Source organism: Dermacentor albipictus, chromosome 1 (genome assembly GCF_038994185.2).
Source record: "Dermacentor albipictus isolate Rhodes 1998 colony chromosome 1, USDA_Dalb.pri_finalv2, whole genome shotgun sequence".
Taxonomy (NCBI): domain Eukaryota; kingdom Metazoa; phylum Arthropoda; class Arachnida; order Ixodida; family Ixodidae; genus Dermacentor; species Dermacentor albipictus.
In genome coordinates, this window is record NC_091821.1 from 47,269,616 (window position 1) to 47,286,355 (window position 16,740).

Sequence of the window (16,740 nt, forward strand, 5' to 3'; positions counted from 1 at the left end):
TAAATTTTCAGTAATTGATCTTACCTGTTCAAGAAAATGAGAAGTTAGGAGCCCATCCTCGAAATTATCCAGCCTATAAGAAATTTCGATTAAAGGTGATTCTGTAAGAGCTATGCGAATAAATATTTTCAGAGTAAGTGCTCTTGGAAGGCGTAACTGACGCAGGAAACACACTCAAACTGCGCTAACAACTTGAAGCACTGTTCTTTCTGTGATGCTGTGATGCTGTTATGCTGTCATCAGTCGTATGGCCCCGTGAGCATGTTCTTTGTGGCCAGTCCGCTTTCGATTTTCATTCACGCTGTTTTTTAGAAGGCAAGCAGTTTAATGTTTTAGTGTCAATACAATAATAATATTTGGGGTTTTACGTGCCAAAACCACTTTCTGGTTATGAGGCACGCCGTAGTGGGGGACTCCGGAAATTTTGACCACCTGGGGTTCTTTAACGTGCACCTAAATCTAAGCACACGGATGTTTTTCGCATTTCGCCCCCATCGAAATGCGGCCGCTGTGGCCGGGATTCGATCCCGCGACCTCGTGCTCAGCAGCCCAACACCATAGCCACTGAGCAACCACGGCGGGTAGTGTCAATACAGCAATGAACGTGGGCCGCCGAAATCTTGCTTGGTCGCAGAAGCGGTGCATGACGAAGCGATGGTGCCGAGCTGCTCAAGGAGCCGTGCCGATGGTGACTGTGCCATCCTGACGAAATCTGGGGCGTCCAACTTGACGGTCGAGGCGTTTTTTTTTCTTCTTTTATTCTGTTTTTTACAGCGAAGCCATAGAGAAAGGAATATAACAAGAGCGGACACTCGGCGCAAAGTGGTAACAGGAAATATGTCACGCTATAGTATTAACGCCGACCGTTTGGTGCCGCGAGCATCGAAAAAAAAAATGTGAAATGAGATTAACAGAGCTTGTTTTATTTTATTGTTTTTTATTCTTTCCCGACAAAAGTAAAAATATCTGCGTATAAATTAAATTAAACTTTGCGGCTTACTTCCGTTGCCTAGCGACAGGCGAATAGGCAAATGGCCAGCCCGATGCTTGCGTCATTCGTCAGACACACCGCCAAAGCGAGAGAGGCCGGCCGCGCATCTGAGCATTGGCGTGTTGGTTCACCCGTCTGCCTGTTTTTCTATTTTTGGATTTAGCTTGGTTTGGAGGGCTCCAGGCGAATTCTTGCGTTCCTTCTTAACTTCGACATGGCACCGCTACACCAATGGAATATGCCAAGGTGAGAAATGTTGTTTGACAGTTTGCGACCCATTTCAAGCAATTAGGCTTAGGGCATGGCACCTAGGCTAGATTTGTGACGCAGTTAACGAAATACAATGCGGCGGTCATGGCACAGGTAATTTGAATTAATGAATCCTTATGGGAGATGTTTGCGACGCTTTCTATGAGCCCCCATACTACTTTAACTTATTTCGGTAGTTTTTGGACACGCTAGTCGCACAGGGTGCTGTGACAAATTTTCGTGCATACTGAATCTAATTGCGACAAGTGTTGGCACTTTCCCTGGCCAACAACATTATCGTAACTAATTTCGTTAGTTTTTGTGTACTTGTCAAGCGCAGTGAGGGCGCCTGGCGCTCTGACGCGGTTAGCGAAAAGCAGCTCGGCCATGGTGCGCAATTTCGCGCTTTAATGCACTGGCTAGACAAGCTCCTGGCGATTTCTCTGACGCCCAACATTGTTGAAAATCAATTTTGCCACTTTTTTGTTATGAGGCACGCTCGTCGCGACTGTGTTGACGTAGCGAAAAGTAACTCGGCCGTAGTGACCGTTAGTTTGGCGCGTACTGAATCTTAGTGCGACAGGTTTGTGACAAGTATGGCACCCAACAATTTTATCCTTCTTTCGAACTCACGCTTGTCGAAAACGCGGTGAGAAACTGTCAAGAGTGATAACACAGGAGTGTGTTGCTTGCACCGGCAGAACGCGCAAAACATAACGCCAAGGAGCTCAAACGCTAGGAACTAGTAACTCGAAAATTCCGTCTTCTGAACGCCACCCACGCATTTGTCATGAGGGCGAGTAGAAGGAATTCTGCAAGCGTCCAGCATGGTCTGGTAGCCGGTGTTGGCCACCTCTGTGTATTCGTAGCGAACTATAGCGCTTCAGTTCAGTTCAAGGGTTGTGCCCCATACTGCTGGTTTTATTGGAAATACTTGCTTGAATATTTTGTAACTGGAGGGTCTATACTTCGGCAATTATTTAACGAGGGCACTCATCGAAGTCCCTGATTTATGTCATGAGGCATTGCATGTATATGGTAGCAAGCGTTTTGAGTATGCCACACCTTTCACCAGGTCGACTGTTTATTTATTAAACATCTGCAAATCATCATGATGATTTGCAGATGTTCTTGCGAATGATGTGCGCATGCCTATGCTGATGAAAGTATAAATGTCTGGTGATTTTCAAATAAACTTCCAGTTGGCAGTCAGCACTTGTCTGTGGTATTTGTTTCCTTGTGTCCTCGTCTTTTTCGCGCTGTTTCACCTCAGTTCCGGTCAGGAAACGCACATCAATTTTTGCTTCTCCTTTTTGTGTATGTTCAGTCTATTGCTTGTCAGCGAGTATTTACTCGGTGTGTACATTAAACTTTTGGTTGTGAGATCATCTCGGTTTTCTTGTTTGTCCTATGTGTTCTCTGGTGCCATTTGCAGCCAGGCTATTCGTTTCTTTTTTTTTATTTAGACTGCAACAAGTCAATTTAATGGCCCTCATGATACCTTATAAAATCTTTTATTTGGCCAATGTAGCAATAACGTACATTGTGAAGCAGTAAGAACAGGGTATGCTAACTTCTAATTAAAAGGTTTATTGTGAAAATGCAGTGATCTATAAAGGTTACCACAAAGTAGTACAGCAATAAAACCTGATAAAGACTAGCGCTTGATGAAACCAAACATAAAAGCAGGAAACGGAGAAAATACATATAGATATACAAGTCCATGGAAAAAAAAAACATCGTGATCATCAAGTGTGCATGTGGCTACCTTCCAGGAAACTCATTTTTTTCCCAGTGGCATGGAAGTGAAAGAATGTGCTTGCATAAACAAGCTGTCAGTCTGTCTATTGGAATAACAACAGTGTTTCTTGAAAGGTGCTGGTATGCAGGATTGGCAATTGTAATTATTTTTGCCTGCACTTGGAATTTTTCTATATTTTCTTTCTGTAGCATTTTTATTTGTTTGGCTGCATCAAGCACCAATTTTTATCTATCCTTCAAAGATGTCTTTCTTTTTCTGGGGGAAACTCGGGGAAGGCAGGAGATGGAAATTCAAGATGATGAGCAACATGAGAACAAGGTGAAAGTAGGAGCCAACATGCCCACACGTGGACCTTGAAGAAAAGTCCACTTGTCGAAACGTTGGCTACTGCTTTCACCTTGTTCTCGTTTTGCTCATCGTCCTTTTTTTTCTGGTAATTTATATAACTCGCCACATTTTTACAACTTAACCTCAGTTGAAAGTTAGTCCTCATCCATATCTAGTGTCATCCTGTTGATACTACTTCATGCTATGCACTCTTGCAACATTTGTGTGTGTGTGTGCACACGCGTGGATTTGGATGTGAGATCGGGCCCTTGGGCAGAGGTATCGTTCTTCTCCTGTGCAGCCTTATGAATTCATTAACTATAGTGCAACAGAAATGCGATGGACAGGAACGAAGTTAACACACAGTGTTCTTCGTTCTTGTCTGTTGTCTATCTGTTGAACTTTAGTTGATAATGAATATACACAAACTCATCTAGTTTTCAGTTATGTCGGGCTTATAAGCCCGCTTGTGTCCTGGAATATCTGCATGGCTATGTATCCTGTAATTTCATTTCTGGCCATGTGCTTGCAAGTCGCGTGTCAATTCCCTGATTTTCCTGACAATCTTGTGTGATGTGCAGGCCCAGACAGTTTCTGATGAATCCATGCACGGTGTTGTGCAAGGTGTAATCTGCACTACAAGTGCTGCTTTGATTGCTTTCAGTTCAGCTTTTCTAGGTGTAGGATAACCTGGAATGGTACTCACTTATATGCGGTTTAGTTTTATGTAGTGTCATACTACTGTTACACTGCTATTGCCAGATCAGTGTACTATATGTTCCTTATGTTTGCTTGCATCTTCACGTTTAGCAATCTCCTCTGTGTGTTTGGCAGTTGCATATAGTCTCCTGCCCTAATTGTTTGCCCCCATATTCCACGGTATGGGCCTGTTGTGTTTCAAGTTCAGATACTCCTGAGGTTGTGTTTCTGAAGGGAGGGGTAGTCGTCTTTGAATCTCATATGCTAGCTGGCATAGTATCTTGGGACGAGGTTCTGAGCTCTTGCGACAAAGAATTTGTGCTGCAGGCTGCAACTTTACTCTGTGTAGGTGCTTGTTCGTTAGCTCTTTCTCATAGAGGTCTTCAAGCATCGTACAGTTGGAAAGACCTGTTATTACTACCCGATGCCTGTATTCGATGAGTTGTCTTTTTTGTGTGCTGCTGGTAATTCATACCGGACCATACCTTGGACACAAGCACAGCATCTGCGATTTTCTATAGTATCCACTCGTCCACCCCCATTATTTTGAGATTATTCTTTTCACCAGGTGTGGAAGTTGCGTTCAGGCATTGCAAAATTGTTTCACCCACGTGCTGGCTCTGCCATCATAGGCTTACACTAGCTGAGGATTTGTGGATGTTGACTTGCGGGCATATTTGTCCAGCTATGTGGATCACAATGTGCAATCTGGGGTAGTTCTTGATTCTAGTCTTTCTTTTTTTCTGATGTCGATATGACCTGACTTATCAGAAAGCGAGAGACCAGACTGGCCAAGAAAGTCTGCAGTGTTGTCGAGGGCTTGTTGCATCATTCTTGATTTCTGTATAAGATAGCTTTCCCATGGACTGTAATACACCATAGGCTGCAGTGTTTATTGTAGTATGCCCGTGTTGTTGGTGTGCGTGAGCCAAATGTACCTCCAACTCTCACCTGGAATTTTCGGTCTTTCAGAAAGTTACTGTTTAAGTGCTCTACCAGAAATGTTTTTGCTCATCGTTCCTCTTATTAGAGCAGCATCAGGTACTGCTGTTATAAGCCTTTTCACTCTCTTCATTCTTTCATAAGCGATATTACACATTGTCCTGCAATAAAGTTTCTGCTGCTTATGGCCCACTCAAATCTGCCAGAAGGGACAACTCTTGAAAAAGGTTTTCTTTGTGCTATGTATGCGACGTAGTATGAGCATTCATGCCTTTTATACATCTGTAGAACCAGCTTCATGACAGAGTACTTGCTATACCTGATCATGCTTATTTGTGCAGTGCTGTTGAACAATACATATTGATGCAATGAATATTTACACACTCGAATTATCACGAAAGATGGTTGTTTTACAATTCTGCCCTTTGCTTTCTATTCGTGTTAGATTTTGCATAAGCATGCCCCCCTATGCAATAGTATTTTGAAGTGGAAGGGTTCAATAAAAGGTGATGAACTAAATCTAAGTGCAAGAGCTTTTTTCTCACCTATGACTACCATCGAAATGCGACTTCCATGGCTGGCAAATCAACCACTCGCCTTGTGTTAGCAGCAGAATGCTATAGCCACAGTGGCAGGTGAACAAATTGAAGAACAATATTTCTGTCTATAATTTTTTTTCTTGCCTGTATATAAGTAAAGTTTGGAATAAGTTTGTCATTGCAAGAAGGTCCAGGTTATGGTCTTTTATTGAATAAACTACATATTGTGTATAGTTGAAATGCAGAAATTTGTTCTGGAATCCACGGGTGATACATTTTCTTGCAAGTAGCGTTGTATTTCATTACTTATAAAGATAATAATCGCAGCGGATATCGTTATATGGGTTTACACACTAATATATGTAATCACAAACTTATTAGAAATTTACGAGAAACATGTAAGGCATGAATGTTTCTGCACACTTGATCCGCTGTGAACGTGCAAGAACTGCTTGTACTGGCTGACTTCACTGCACAGTTTTGATTTACTTTTCTTCAGCGTGTCGTTTTATGCTGTTTTATCCCCACAAGAACAGGCCATTTGCCTGCTTTTCGCATTGTTGCACGAGTTCTACATAATTGTGCAGGAGGGTACGTTGTCACTTTGCCACTATAGCAAGCAATTTAATTGTTCTGCTAGCTGTACAGTTAATTACCTTGCAGAGCAAGTGTTCATACAGATGCAGTAAGGATGCAAAGTCCGCAACATAGTCTATGTTTACTGGTTTCTTTGCAAGAAAAAAAAAATTCTGCAGAGAAGAGGTGCAACTTAACGTGCATGTAATATTTTACTCAAGCCACGGATATAATGCTATCGTAGCAAATTCATTATGATAGCCTACACTTTTGCTCTGTCAAATTAATAACGGGCAAGATAAGCTTTCAAGATGCATCGGGAAATTCATGCTTGAAAACCGACAAGAAAATGGAACTGAACGGTGCCGCGTTCAGCGCAACGTTGAAAGTTCGGGTACTTTGCTGTCTTGTCATTTGCTCTTGCCGAGGTTGAAATAATTCAAGCTGCTCCGTAAGCGCGATTTTTGCATGCTACTCAACAAAAGAAAATTGTGACGACCTCGTCATCTGCTGGGGATCAAACACCTCCTAGCACTGACAACTCGCAAAGGCGCACGAAGCAAACGTGAAAATGCACTTCATTTGCTGTGTAGCGTGTCAACAAACGCATAGCAATCGGAGAATGCAATCTGTACAAGTTTTTTATTCTCCCTTCGCGTACGTACCGAATTCGACGACCCACGCCTCCGCGATTGCACTTGTCTTGCGAGACGCCATTTTCCAAAACAAACCGGCGAAATAGCTCCGTTGACAGCTCTCCGCGCAATGTCGACGGAAAATCGCAGCGATCTGTGCGACGGTGCGACTGTGCGACCAACCGGTTGGTCGCAGCCGAAAATTGGGGGGACGGCGCTGCGACTGCGATTTTCATCACAAACGACGGAAATCGCACTTCCGGTGCGACGAAAATCGCATTATGTGAAATAGGCTTGACGCTTTCACTGCATAATGAAATTGTTGTACTAATAAAAATAAATCAACGAAACCGAAAGAAAACAGAATATTATAAAGCTAAATTGGCGACAATGAGTTTCGAACCTGCGACTTCTTTATTCAGTTAGGCATCTTAGTCACTGCCCTAACAATCTTTTCTTGTTCTTATTGCCTTCATCGAAACACTACGTAAGCACGTGCAAAGCAGGTGAGTTGGTGCTAAACAATATTATTACATCATATGAAGAGACTGTATTGATTTAAAAGGCCTTCAAAGAGGCTATCACAGGCACCAAACTTTCAAGCTCCTGAAACCACTCTGGCGGTTCAGTCATGTGCTTTGGGGCATCACCCGTGTACGTAAGACTTTCAATTAGGTGTCCCCTCGCAGACCTTACATCTATGCGAGCTCTCCTGATGTCCTTGCGCGTTTTCCACACGATACTCATGCAAAAACAAAGCATTATCATGCCAGCCAGCACTCCCTCCGAGTCCCCGCAAGGCAAGAACCGAATGCCGAAAGCGCTTATTGGCAGTTCTTTTTCAAGAGTTCGTTTGAGAAGATCTCACAATAGCACGGAGTCATTGCAATCCAAGAAGTTCTGCTTAATAGTTTCAGGTTTGTTATACATGATGCAGTTAACAGACCACTGAACAAAGAATCCCTTGCTTTGTAGCCATGGATTCCCAGGGAAAGTGTCAGAATGCAATTGAAAACAAGAAAAGGTTATCCGACTCATACAAGCCTTCATCATTTCTCAGATAAGGTACACGGCAGCGTTTAACAACTGGACGGTTGCGGAAAACAAGCTCAACGCGCTCATACGCAAGGCGTACAAATGTGCGTTGGGACTTGCGCCTGGAGTTAGCACCACCAAGCTCTTAGAACTAGGCCTACACAATACGCTCGAAGAACTCGTGGAGGCGCAACAAGTGTCCCAACATGAACGCTGATCCAAGACCCGCCCGGGCAGACACGTACTCGAAAATCACGGCACCAAATACCACTCGCAACACGGTGTCAAAGTAGACATTCCAAGACCCATGCGCGAGCAACTATACGTACCCCCGTTGCCTCGCAACATGCACCCCAAACACCACACGGGGAGGTGTAAAGCCAGGGCAAAACACATTAACAAAAGTTACTCTAACGACAAGGAGGCGGTCTTCACCGACGCAGCCCGCTATCGAGACAGGAAGAGTTTCGTGGCGGCAGTTACTAGCCACCGAGGCAACCACCTCAAGAGTGTCGCCGTGAACACGGTATATGCCGAAGCGGCAGAGGAAGCGACCATAGCACTGGCCCTCACGCAAACCAAAGCTACATACGTGATTTGGGACTCGCAAACGGCAATTCGCAATTTTGCAAATCAGCGCATCTCGCAAGAGGCTTATCAGATACTCCAGCGACATCCCATGCACAAGGGAGAGGCCGCCTTTTATAACCGAAGGCATTTGCTATGGATCCCGGCGCACACTGGAATGAGCACCCTCAACGAAGCGGCTCACGGCGTTGCTCGAGGCCCGACTCACCGAGCAGCATCGGAGGAAGAGCCCCCGCGGGGTACTGCAAGCGTCTGGGCATGGGAGGATCGTATGACCAGTTTTCACGACATCACGGCACACTAACAAATACAAAGACTCATATACCCATTCCCTCACGCTAGGTTAGACAGGACGCAAGCAGTACACTTCAGACAATTACAAACAGACTCTTACAGAAACCCAGACTCATGCACGCCATGTATCCAGGCATGTACACTACAAACAGATGCACATCGTGTGGCGAGGTTGCCACACTAAATCATATGTTATGGGAGTGTCGGGACCTAACAAACAAGTCGGGCAGTGCCGCCCCTCCGTCTCTTCCACCGCCAGCCTCCGCTCACGCTGGATGACCGCACTGCTCAGCTCTCACCTGACAGCACAACTCTGGGCCGTCCAGCGAGCCGAGGAAGCCGCTTCGAGACAAGCTCTCGGAACCGCGTCCACGGTGGGTGCCCAGACCCACTAAAAAGACGCCGGACTCAAATCTTGTTGATTTGAAATAAAGTTTACGCTCTCTCTCGCTAAAGATCTAACCGGCACTTATTTTGCGTGTTTCAGTACATGTCGTATAGGTCTTAATTTATAGCTTGTGCTATATACAGCAGGCGGAAAGAAAGCATCAAGAAGATCACGATAGTTTCTTACAAGCCACAGATGACAAAATCTAACTTGAAAAATTTGCTTTCACTAAAGAAAATGACATAACTTCGCTCTGTAAACCAATTGGTGTTGGAGTTTTCATTTCTTGATTAGACAACCCACTCAGGCAAGGAAGAACTTAATCTTACTTGGATAAAAGTACGCAGAAATTTATATATTTGATTCCCTAAGGAAGAGAACCTACTAACAATCTGTTTCGAAAACAAATGTTTTAGCCCCAGTGCCCCATTATTCACCGAATAATAAAAGTTACACCAGCAAGTTCTTTTCCAAGCGAATCCCGATATGTACACCGCAAACACTATGATATTTCTGCACCTCAATTTTCTCCATGCATAACACTTGTGGTACATAACACACTTTTGTAACTAAAAACAAATTGCAAACACTAGCTCAATGGAAACTGACGTTGGCAACATTTTACACCCGAACTCTCTCGAGTGAAGCTAGCTTATCAGGGGGGGTATTCTGTAAGACTCCACCTAGTGGACTGCCCATTTCGGCCGCTGCTGATTGGATGCTGCTGTACGAGAGGAGGAGGAGACGAGCAGCCCTAGCCAATAAGCAGCGGCCGAAGTAGACAGTCCACAAGGTGGAGTCTTACAGAATACCCCCCCCCCCCCCCAAGGCTTCTTTGAAGAACTATCAGGAATTGCTTGGGATATCATTGGCCTTAGAGAGGTTAGAACTCGTTTAGTTTATACAGTGCTGACTAATGGCCACGTCCTCTGCTATAGAGGACTTGCAGGTAAGCTGTACGGAGTAGGATTCCTAATCGATAAGGACATAGCGGGCAACATTGACGAATTCAGCACCATAATGAGAGGGTTACAGTAGTAGTAATAAAACTTACTAAGAGGTACATATTAAAGGTAGTACAAGCCTACGCTCCAACCTCCAGTCATGGTGGTGTTGAAGCAGATCAGTTTTATGAAATTTTAAAATTAGCGATGAGAAAATTGGAAACTCGGCATACTGTACCAATGAAAGACTTCGGTGCAAAATTGGGGGAAATGCAGGCTGGTTAACAAGCAATCGGCAACTGCAGCGTCGATTCTAGAAACACTAGAGGAGAGATGTTGGCAAAATTCGCGCAAGGAATAAGCTGCGAATAATGAAATACCTTCTTCAAAAAGCGAAGCAAGAAAAGTGTACCTAGAAAGGCCGTAATACTGAAACAAAAAATGAAACTGATTTCATACTTTCTGTCGATCCCAGCATAGAGCAGGATGTAGAAGTGTTAGGTAGGGTAAACTGCAGTGATCATAGCTTAGTGAAGGCTAGGATTCAAGTCAATTTGAAAAGAGAAAGAGTAAAATTGGTCAAGAAGAAACAGGCCACGATAGACGCGTTTAGGGTAAGAGCAGACGAATTCAGGCTGGTACTTGAAAACAAATATGAAGCCTTAGAACAGCAAAATGAAGATGACATAGAGGTAATGAATGAAGCCTTAACTAGGCTGGCTTCAAAAGCATCAATTGAAGTGGGAGGTCGCGCACCAAGGAAACCAATTGGTAAGCTCTCCCAAGCAACGAAGGACCTAATGAAGAAACGACAAAGATTGAAGGTGCCCAACTCAAGAGATCTGATAGAATTCGTGGAATTGTCAAAACTGATCAACACGGACAAAGTAAAGAATATTCGAAATTATAACGTAAGAAAGACTGAGGAAGTAGTAAAAGATGGACGCAGCATGAAATCAGTGAGAAGAAAACTTGGCAAAGGACAAGGCAAGATGCCGCAGTGAAAGATAAGTAGGTTAATATCATGGGGAATTTAGAAGATTTAGTAAGAGCAGCGGAAGAAATCTATACTGACCTGTACAATACCCAGAGCAGCTTCAATGCCTCCATTCGAAGTAGTGATGAAATGGTTACAGAAACTTCTATAACTACAGATGTAGTTAGAAGGGCCTTGGAAGATATGAAACGAGGAAAAGCAGTAGGAGAAGACGGAATAACAGTCCATTTGATCAACGATGGAGGAGACAGCATGCTCGAGAAGCTTGGGGCCCTTTACACTAAATGTCTCACGACTTCAAGGGTCCCAGAGAACTGGAAGAATGCCAACATGAAACTAATACACAAAAAGGGAGACGTTCAAGAATGGAAAAATTCTAGGCCCAATAGCTTGCTTCCAGTATAGTATAAAACGTTCAGCAAGATAATTTCCAATAGAATAAGGACAACACTTCACTTCAATCAACCAAAAGCACAGGCTGGCTTCAAGAAGGGAGAATGTACACTGGATCCCATCCATGTAATCAATTAGGTAATTGAGAAATCTGTAGAGTACAATCAGCTTCTCTATATGGCTTTCAGAGCTTACGAAAAGGCATATGATTCAGTAGAAATGACAGCATGCATTGAGGCAATACATAATTAAGAAGTACAGGAGACTTCCGTAAATATCTTGGAAAACATATTATATATATTACAGAGATTCCACAGCTATACCCTAATTCTACACAAGAAAAGTAGCAAGATACCTATAAAGAAAGGGAGCAGACATAGACACAATCTTCCCAAGGCTATTCACAGCATGCGTGGAGGAAGTACTCAAGCTATTAAACTGGGAAGGCTTAGGAGTAGGGATTTAACAGCGAATATCTCAGCAACCTTCTGTTTGCAGATGACAGTCCTGTTCAGCAACACTGGCGACGAGTCATACCAAATGATTGAGGACCTTAACAGAGAGAGTTTAAGAGTGGGATTGAAGATTAATATGCAGAAAACAAAGATTATGATTAATAGCATGGTAAGAAAACAAGAGTTTAGGATCGCCAGTCAGCCGCTAAAGCCTGTGAAAGAGTACGTTTACCTAGGTCACTTACTCACAGGTGACCCTTATCATCAGAAGGAAATTTAGAAAAAGAATAAAAATGAGTTGGAGCACATACCGCAGACATTATCAGATCCCGACTGGAAGCTTACCATTATCAATAAAAAGAAAGATGTACAACCAACGCTTTCTACTCGTGCTAACATATGGGGCAGAAATTTGGAGACTGATAATGAAGCTTATTGAGATTAAGTTACAGACCACACAAATAGAGATGAAATGAACAATCTTAAGCTCGACGTTAAGGGAAAGACAGAACTCTCTTTGGCTATGACCCTCGTCCTTACTTACAATCGTCCTCGTGGCATTCGATTTGCCACAACTGTAGTTCTAGTGATGCACACCTGTGCCCTATCACTGCGTGATATGCCCACGCACCAGTATAAAACTTCACGAGCAATATTTAAGTGTGCTTCTTAGGAAACAGTTCTCCATCGTTGGTAATTACTCCTCTCCTCTCAGTAGTTTGGTGTGTTGGTGTGCCACACGGAAGTGTCCTCGGACCCTTACTCTTTCTCGTTTTCATTAACAACCTGCCATCCGAAATTACGTCATTTAACGTCAAATATGCTCACCTGATAGTAACATGGCTCTTAAACTACATCATGAAAAACTATTTGCTGCTTAGCTTGCCAAATGACCCAAAATATTCACAAGTGTATACCAATCACATTGAACCATAAACACTGGTATTCCACTTTCACTGACTCGCTTAACAACAGCCGCGTCACCCCCGCGCGCCATACAAGTGCCTTGGCCTTCTTCTAAGACCAAGCTTATAATGCTCTGCCCCATGATGAAAAAATAACAGCTAACGCCTCGCGCACGCTAAACTATCTAAAACACAACCCTCGAGGTGCTCCTTCCGTCACGTGAAAGCTTAAGTATCAGATGTTAGTAAGGCACAAAAAAAAACTTTGCGGTTCCAATTCGGTCCCCATCAACACGCATATCTAATCCCCATTCTCTAGTCGATCCAAAAACGGCCTGCACATTTCATTGCCAGAGATTAAAGCCCATATTCGATAGTAAGTAACAATAAGTTTTCATTGGCACAGTCATCCTTGCAATCAGGCCGGAATGTAGCGTTTCTTTGTCTGCTACTTATAATCATTCATAACACTGACTTAGCACTCGTTGCCACTCGTTCGTTCATCCCGCATGTCAAGGTGCCTGAACAACCACTTGAACTTGCAGCGACGTTCTTTTTAACGCATTTAACGCATCTGCTTTGCCACGTTTCACTAAACACTGGAATGATGTTCCCGATAACATCGTTGACATCAACGATTCTCTAACACTCAAACAAAAAATGCGCAATATTTGGGTATTGATGAATTGTTTATTTTTGGTGTACATAACTCCTTGATTTATGTAATTATGTAAACATTAGAGAGTTTTAGAATAGGGGCCCCAAACGTTTTGCGGCCCCAAAGTAATAGCGTCGAAGCCACTGCGCATTTGGGTTTTGGGTTGGAAGCGCTATTTCACCGATTTAGCGGTAGCCCGAATAGCGTCCCCAAAAGCATTGCGTCAGCAAACATGGCGGCACCCATCGAAGCGACGGCTCTTGCCTAGCACTAAACTGGCTTCGATTCGTGGTAACGCGTGAAGTTCGCAAGCTAGGAGAAGTGACTGCGGTTATCGCTTGCTCTCAACTAGCGTGTGTTATGAGGATTGATTCATTAGACGCCGCTGATTACAAATTCGATTGTGCATCTTATGGCTCGTAGGCCTAACACAGCTAAGCTTGGCTGGTGAAGGCACGTTAAGATGGTTTGCTCAAAACTAAGTGCACCCAATTGTTTGCTGCTTGTAATTGTAATTAAACGCCAATACTCGCAAGTCAAAATTACTATTCCTATCATAAAATGGAAAATGTTTTTCATTATTTCTAATAGCTTTTCTTTGACGCCGTAGTCGCGCTGTCAGCGCAAGACGCTATCCGCAGACGTAAAGCCCTATTCTAAAACTCTTCACTCCTGCGTGCCCCAACGCTAACACCCGCAAATCTCTTTTGGGCCCCAAACAATTGGGGCCCTTATTCTAAAACTCTGTATTATATTAGCTGTATAAGCCTCCATACATTCTATTGAAAGGCTTTTATTTACGGGGATTATATTCTTTGTATTATTTATTCTTTGAAGTCCATTTTTGATGTTTATGAGATTGTACTTTTTTGTTGTTTTGTCATTATGGGAGTGTCTCGACGTAGCGAGGTAACTATAGACTGTGGCGACCTCACTTCACTTCTTTCCGGTGGATGACATCCGAAAATGTGCCAGTAGCTCTATGATGATAAGATTGCTTAAGGCTTGAGAGACGGATATTATTGGCGTAATATTCGCGTTAGTCCGCGAATGCCAACGTGCAAACCAGCGTGAATGCTATGCGCAAAGCTATAGCTTTTCAAATAACGGTTGGTGAACTTCAGGCCAGAAGTTCAGATGGGGCTTACGTTGAGATGAGATCAAGAGCAACTTAGGTAACTAATAATGCGTGCTTGTGATGGCGGGGTAGTGGAATGTGGGTGACGACGTCGGTAAGTACTGTCAGGAGATAAATTTTATCGCGGTAGAAATTTTATCGTGCTGATGGCGGGGTTGTGGAATGTCTGTGAGGACGTCGGTAAGTACTGCCGGGAGATAGATTTTATCGTGCTACCAGTAGCTCTATCATGATTTGATCCAACAATGCCTTTGGTTGCGTGTTGCGATAAGATCGCCCAAAGCTTGAGACACGGAGATTACCGGCGTTGATATTCGCCGTAGTCCGCGAATGCCAACGTGCAAGCCAACATGAATAATGGTTTTATAATAATGGTTGATGAAGTTAAGGCCAGAAGTTCAAATGGGGCTTACTCAGAGATGAGTTCAAGAGCAATTTAGGTGAGTAATAATGCGGGTTCGTGACGGCAGGGTAGGGGAATGTCGGTGCGGACGTCGGTAAGTACTGTCGGGAGACAGATTTTATCGTGCTAGAGTTAAGCGCGTTCGCTTACTAATTGATACTGCATCCTTCCCATCTGTGAAGATTTCATCTATTGTTTTCCTTTCCCTCCCTCTTTCGCAGTTTTGATCTTTGTTTCACCGCATAGCTGTCGGCTGCCGTTCATAACGCGACTATGCCTCCCATGTGCCTTTCAACACAATTTTAGACGCCCGAAAACGGTCTTCTCGTCATCCCATTCCGTTGTGACAGCTTTGTGACTGATTTGTTTCAGGTCACATTTGGCAGATTCGGACTTTTTGAGTGATAACGCTTTAACCGCCACTGCTGTGATTTTTCTCAGAATCATGCTACGTATGAAAGCTCTAAAAGAAAGCTTTAGCTCGGGCCCAACTTTGACGCAACCTATTCAAATACAAATAAATCTCAGAAATACTTTTCTAAGGTAACCCCTGGACTGCTTTTAATGAAATTTGCTACATTTGAGAGAAAAATTTAAATTCTAGTGACTGTTGGAAATGGAATTTCGATTTAAGGCTTGAATTTTGTTACAAGAACTTTTGAAACTTCCAAAGTGCGAAAAAAATAGAAGCACAAAGCATACAAATTCATATCTCTGCATCAATAGCAGATATCACGGTTCTGTAAACAGCATCCATTAGATCACTCAAAGCGCACAAATTTGAGATGTCAATTTATATATTACTTGAATTCGTTACGTTGTATAGAATGGTTCTGCAAAAGATCTATTTTCGTATTAGTAAATTATTTTGAGATTCATGTATAACATATCAATTTTGTCCGGTTTAGACGTACTGTTAGATGCGATTTACATAATTGTGATCCCACTTATCAGTGCTTAGTTACAGAGTTATAAGCTAGATAGTATAGTTTTCTGAGAATGTGCGATTTTTGAACAGAGTTTAGAAAGAAATTCTACTTTGATCACACCCCGTAATCCTCTTTCTACCTTGAAAGAGTTTTCTTTAGCAACCGTTGTGTTGCTCAATTTTCTTATGCTTGCTGTCCTGCTTGTCTAGGCAATGACTCTGTGGCGGCTCTACATTTTCTGATTCGAACGTGTTTTCCGTAATCTGTGAAGTTCATATGCCAAGGATCGTTATATTCAGCAGACTCCTCAATGTCCTGATAGAGAGAAGTGGTTCTTGTGGGGAAGGAGAAAAGGCTAGCGCTATTTTCTGCAACCCATGGGGGAGCATGGCTCATCGCCAGCAGGGTGGAGGGTATGGGGTTAAAAGAGAGAGAGGGTAGGAGGGAGAAAGATAGAGGGTTGTAGAGATGGAAGCGAAGTAGTGGCCGATCAGGAAGCCTGAGGTGGTGGGATGGCCGTTAGGCCATCCGTCTTTGTAGAAATGTCCTATAGTCTCGCCGAGAGCCCCGACGAGTCGAGGTACTCGACTACACTTAAGAAGGCTAGTAGCTGATTACGACAGGGGAAGAGGATATCCTCCTGTCATGAACATGGGAGCCTCAGGCGGTGGAACTCTTGCAGAAGTCGACCGCGGTGCTACAGGTGAGCAGGGCAGGCCAGCAGGAGGTGCTCCAGAGTTTCTGGTTCACCACAGGAGGCAAGGGCTGGCGCTGTGGCTTTCCCAAGGCGGTGCCGGCGGGCTGCCGTCCAGTAGCAGCCAACTCGCAGTCGGAGCAGCAACGAGGAGGCCGTGCTGTGGAAGAGGCCGTGGAGGCCGGCCCAGGGACGTTTG

At 43.7% G+C, this 16,740-nt stretch overlaps 1 protein-coding gene across 1 annotated transcript in view; it reads left to right on the forward strand.

Moving 5' to 3' along the window:
* Positions 1 to 1,091: 1,091 nt before the first annotated feature.
* LOC135905276 (cholesterol 7-desaturase nvd-like) overlaps positions 1,092 to 16,740 on the forward strand; it is a 39,511-nt gene continuing 23,862 nt past the window's right edge. Inside the window, exon 1 of the mRNA XM_065436297.2 lies at positions 1,092 to 1,237. Within this exon, the coding sequence (XP_065292369.2) occupies positions 1,223 to 1,237 (15 nt within the window). The 5' untranslated portion in view covers positions 1,092 to 1,222. The remainder of the gene's footprint in view (positions 1,238 to 16,740) is intronic.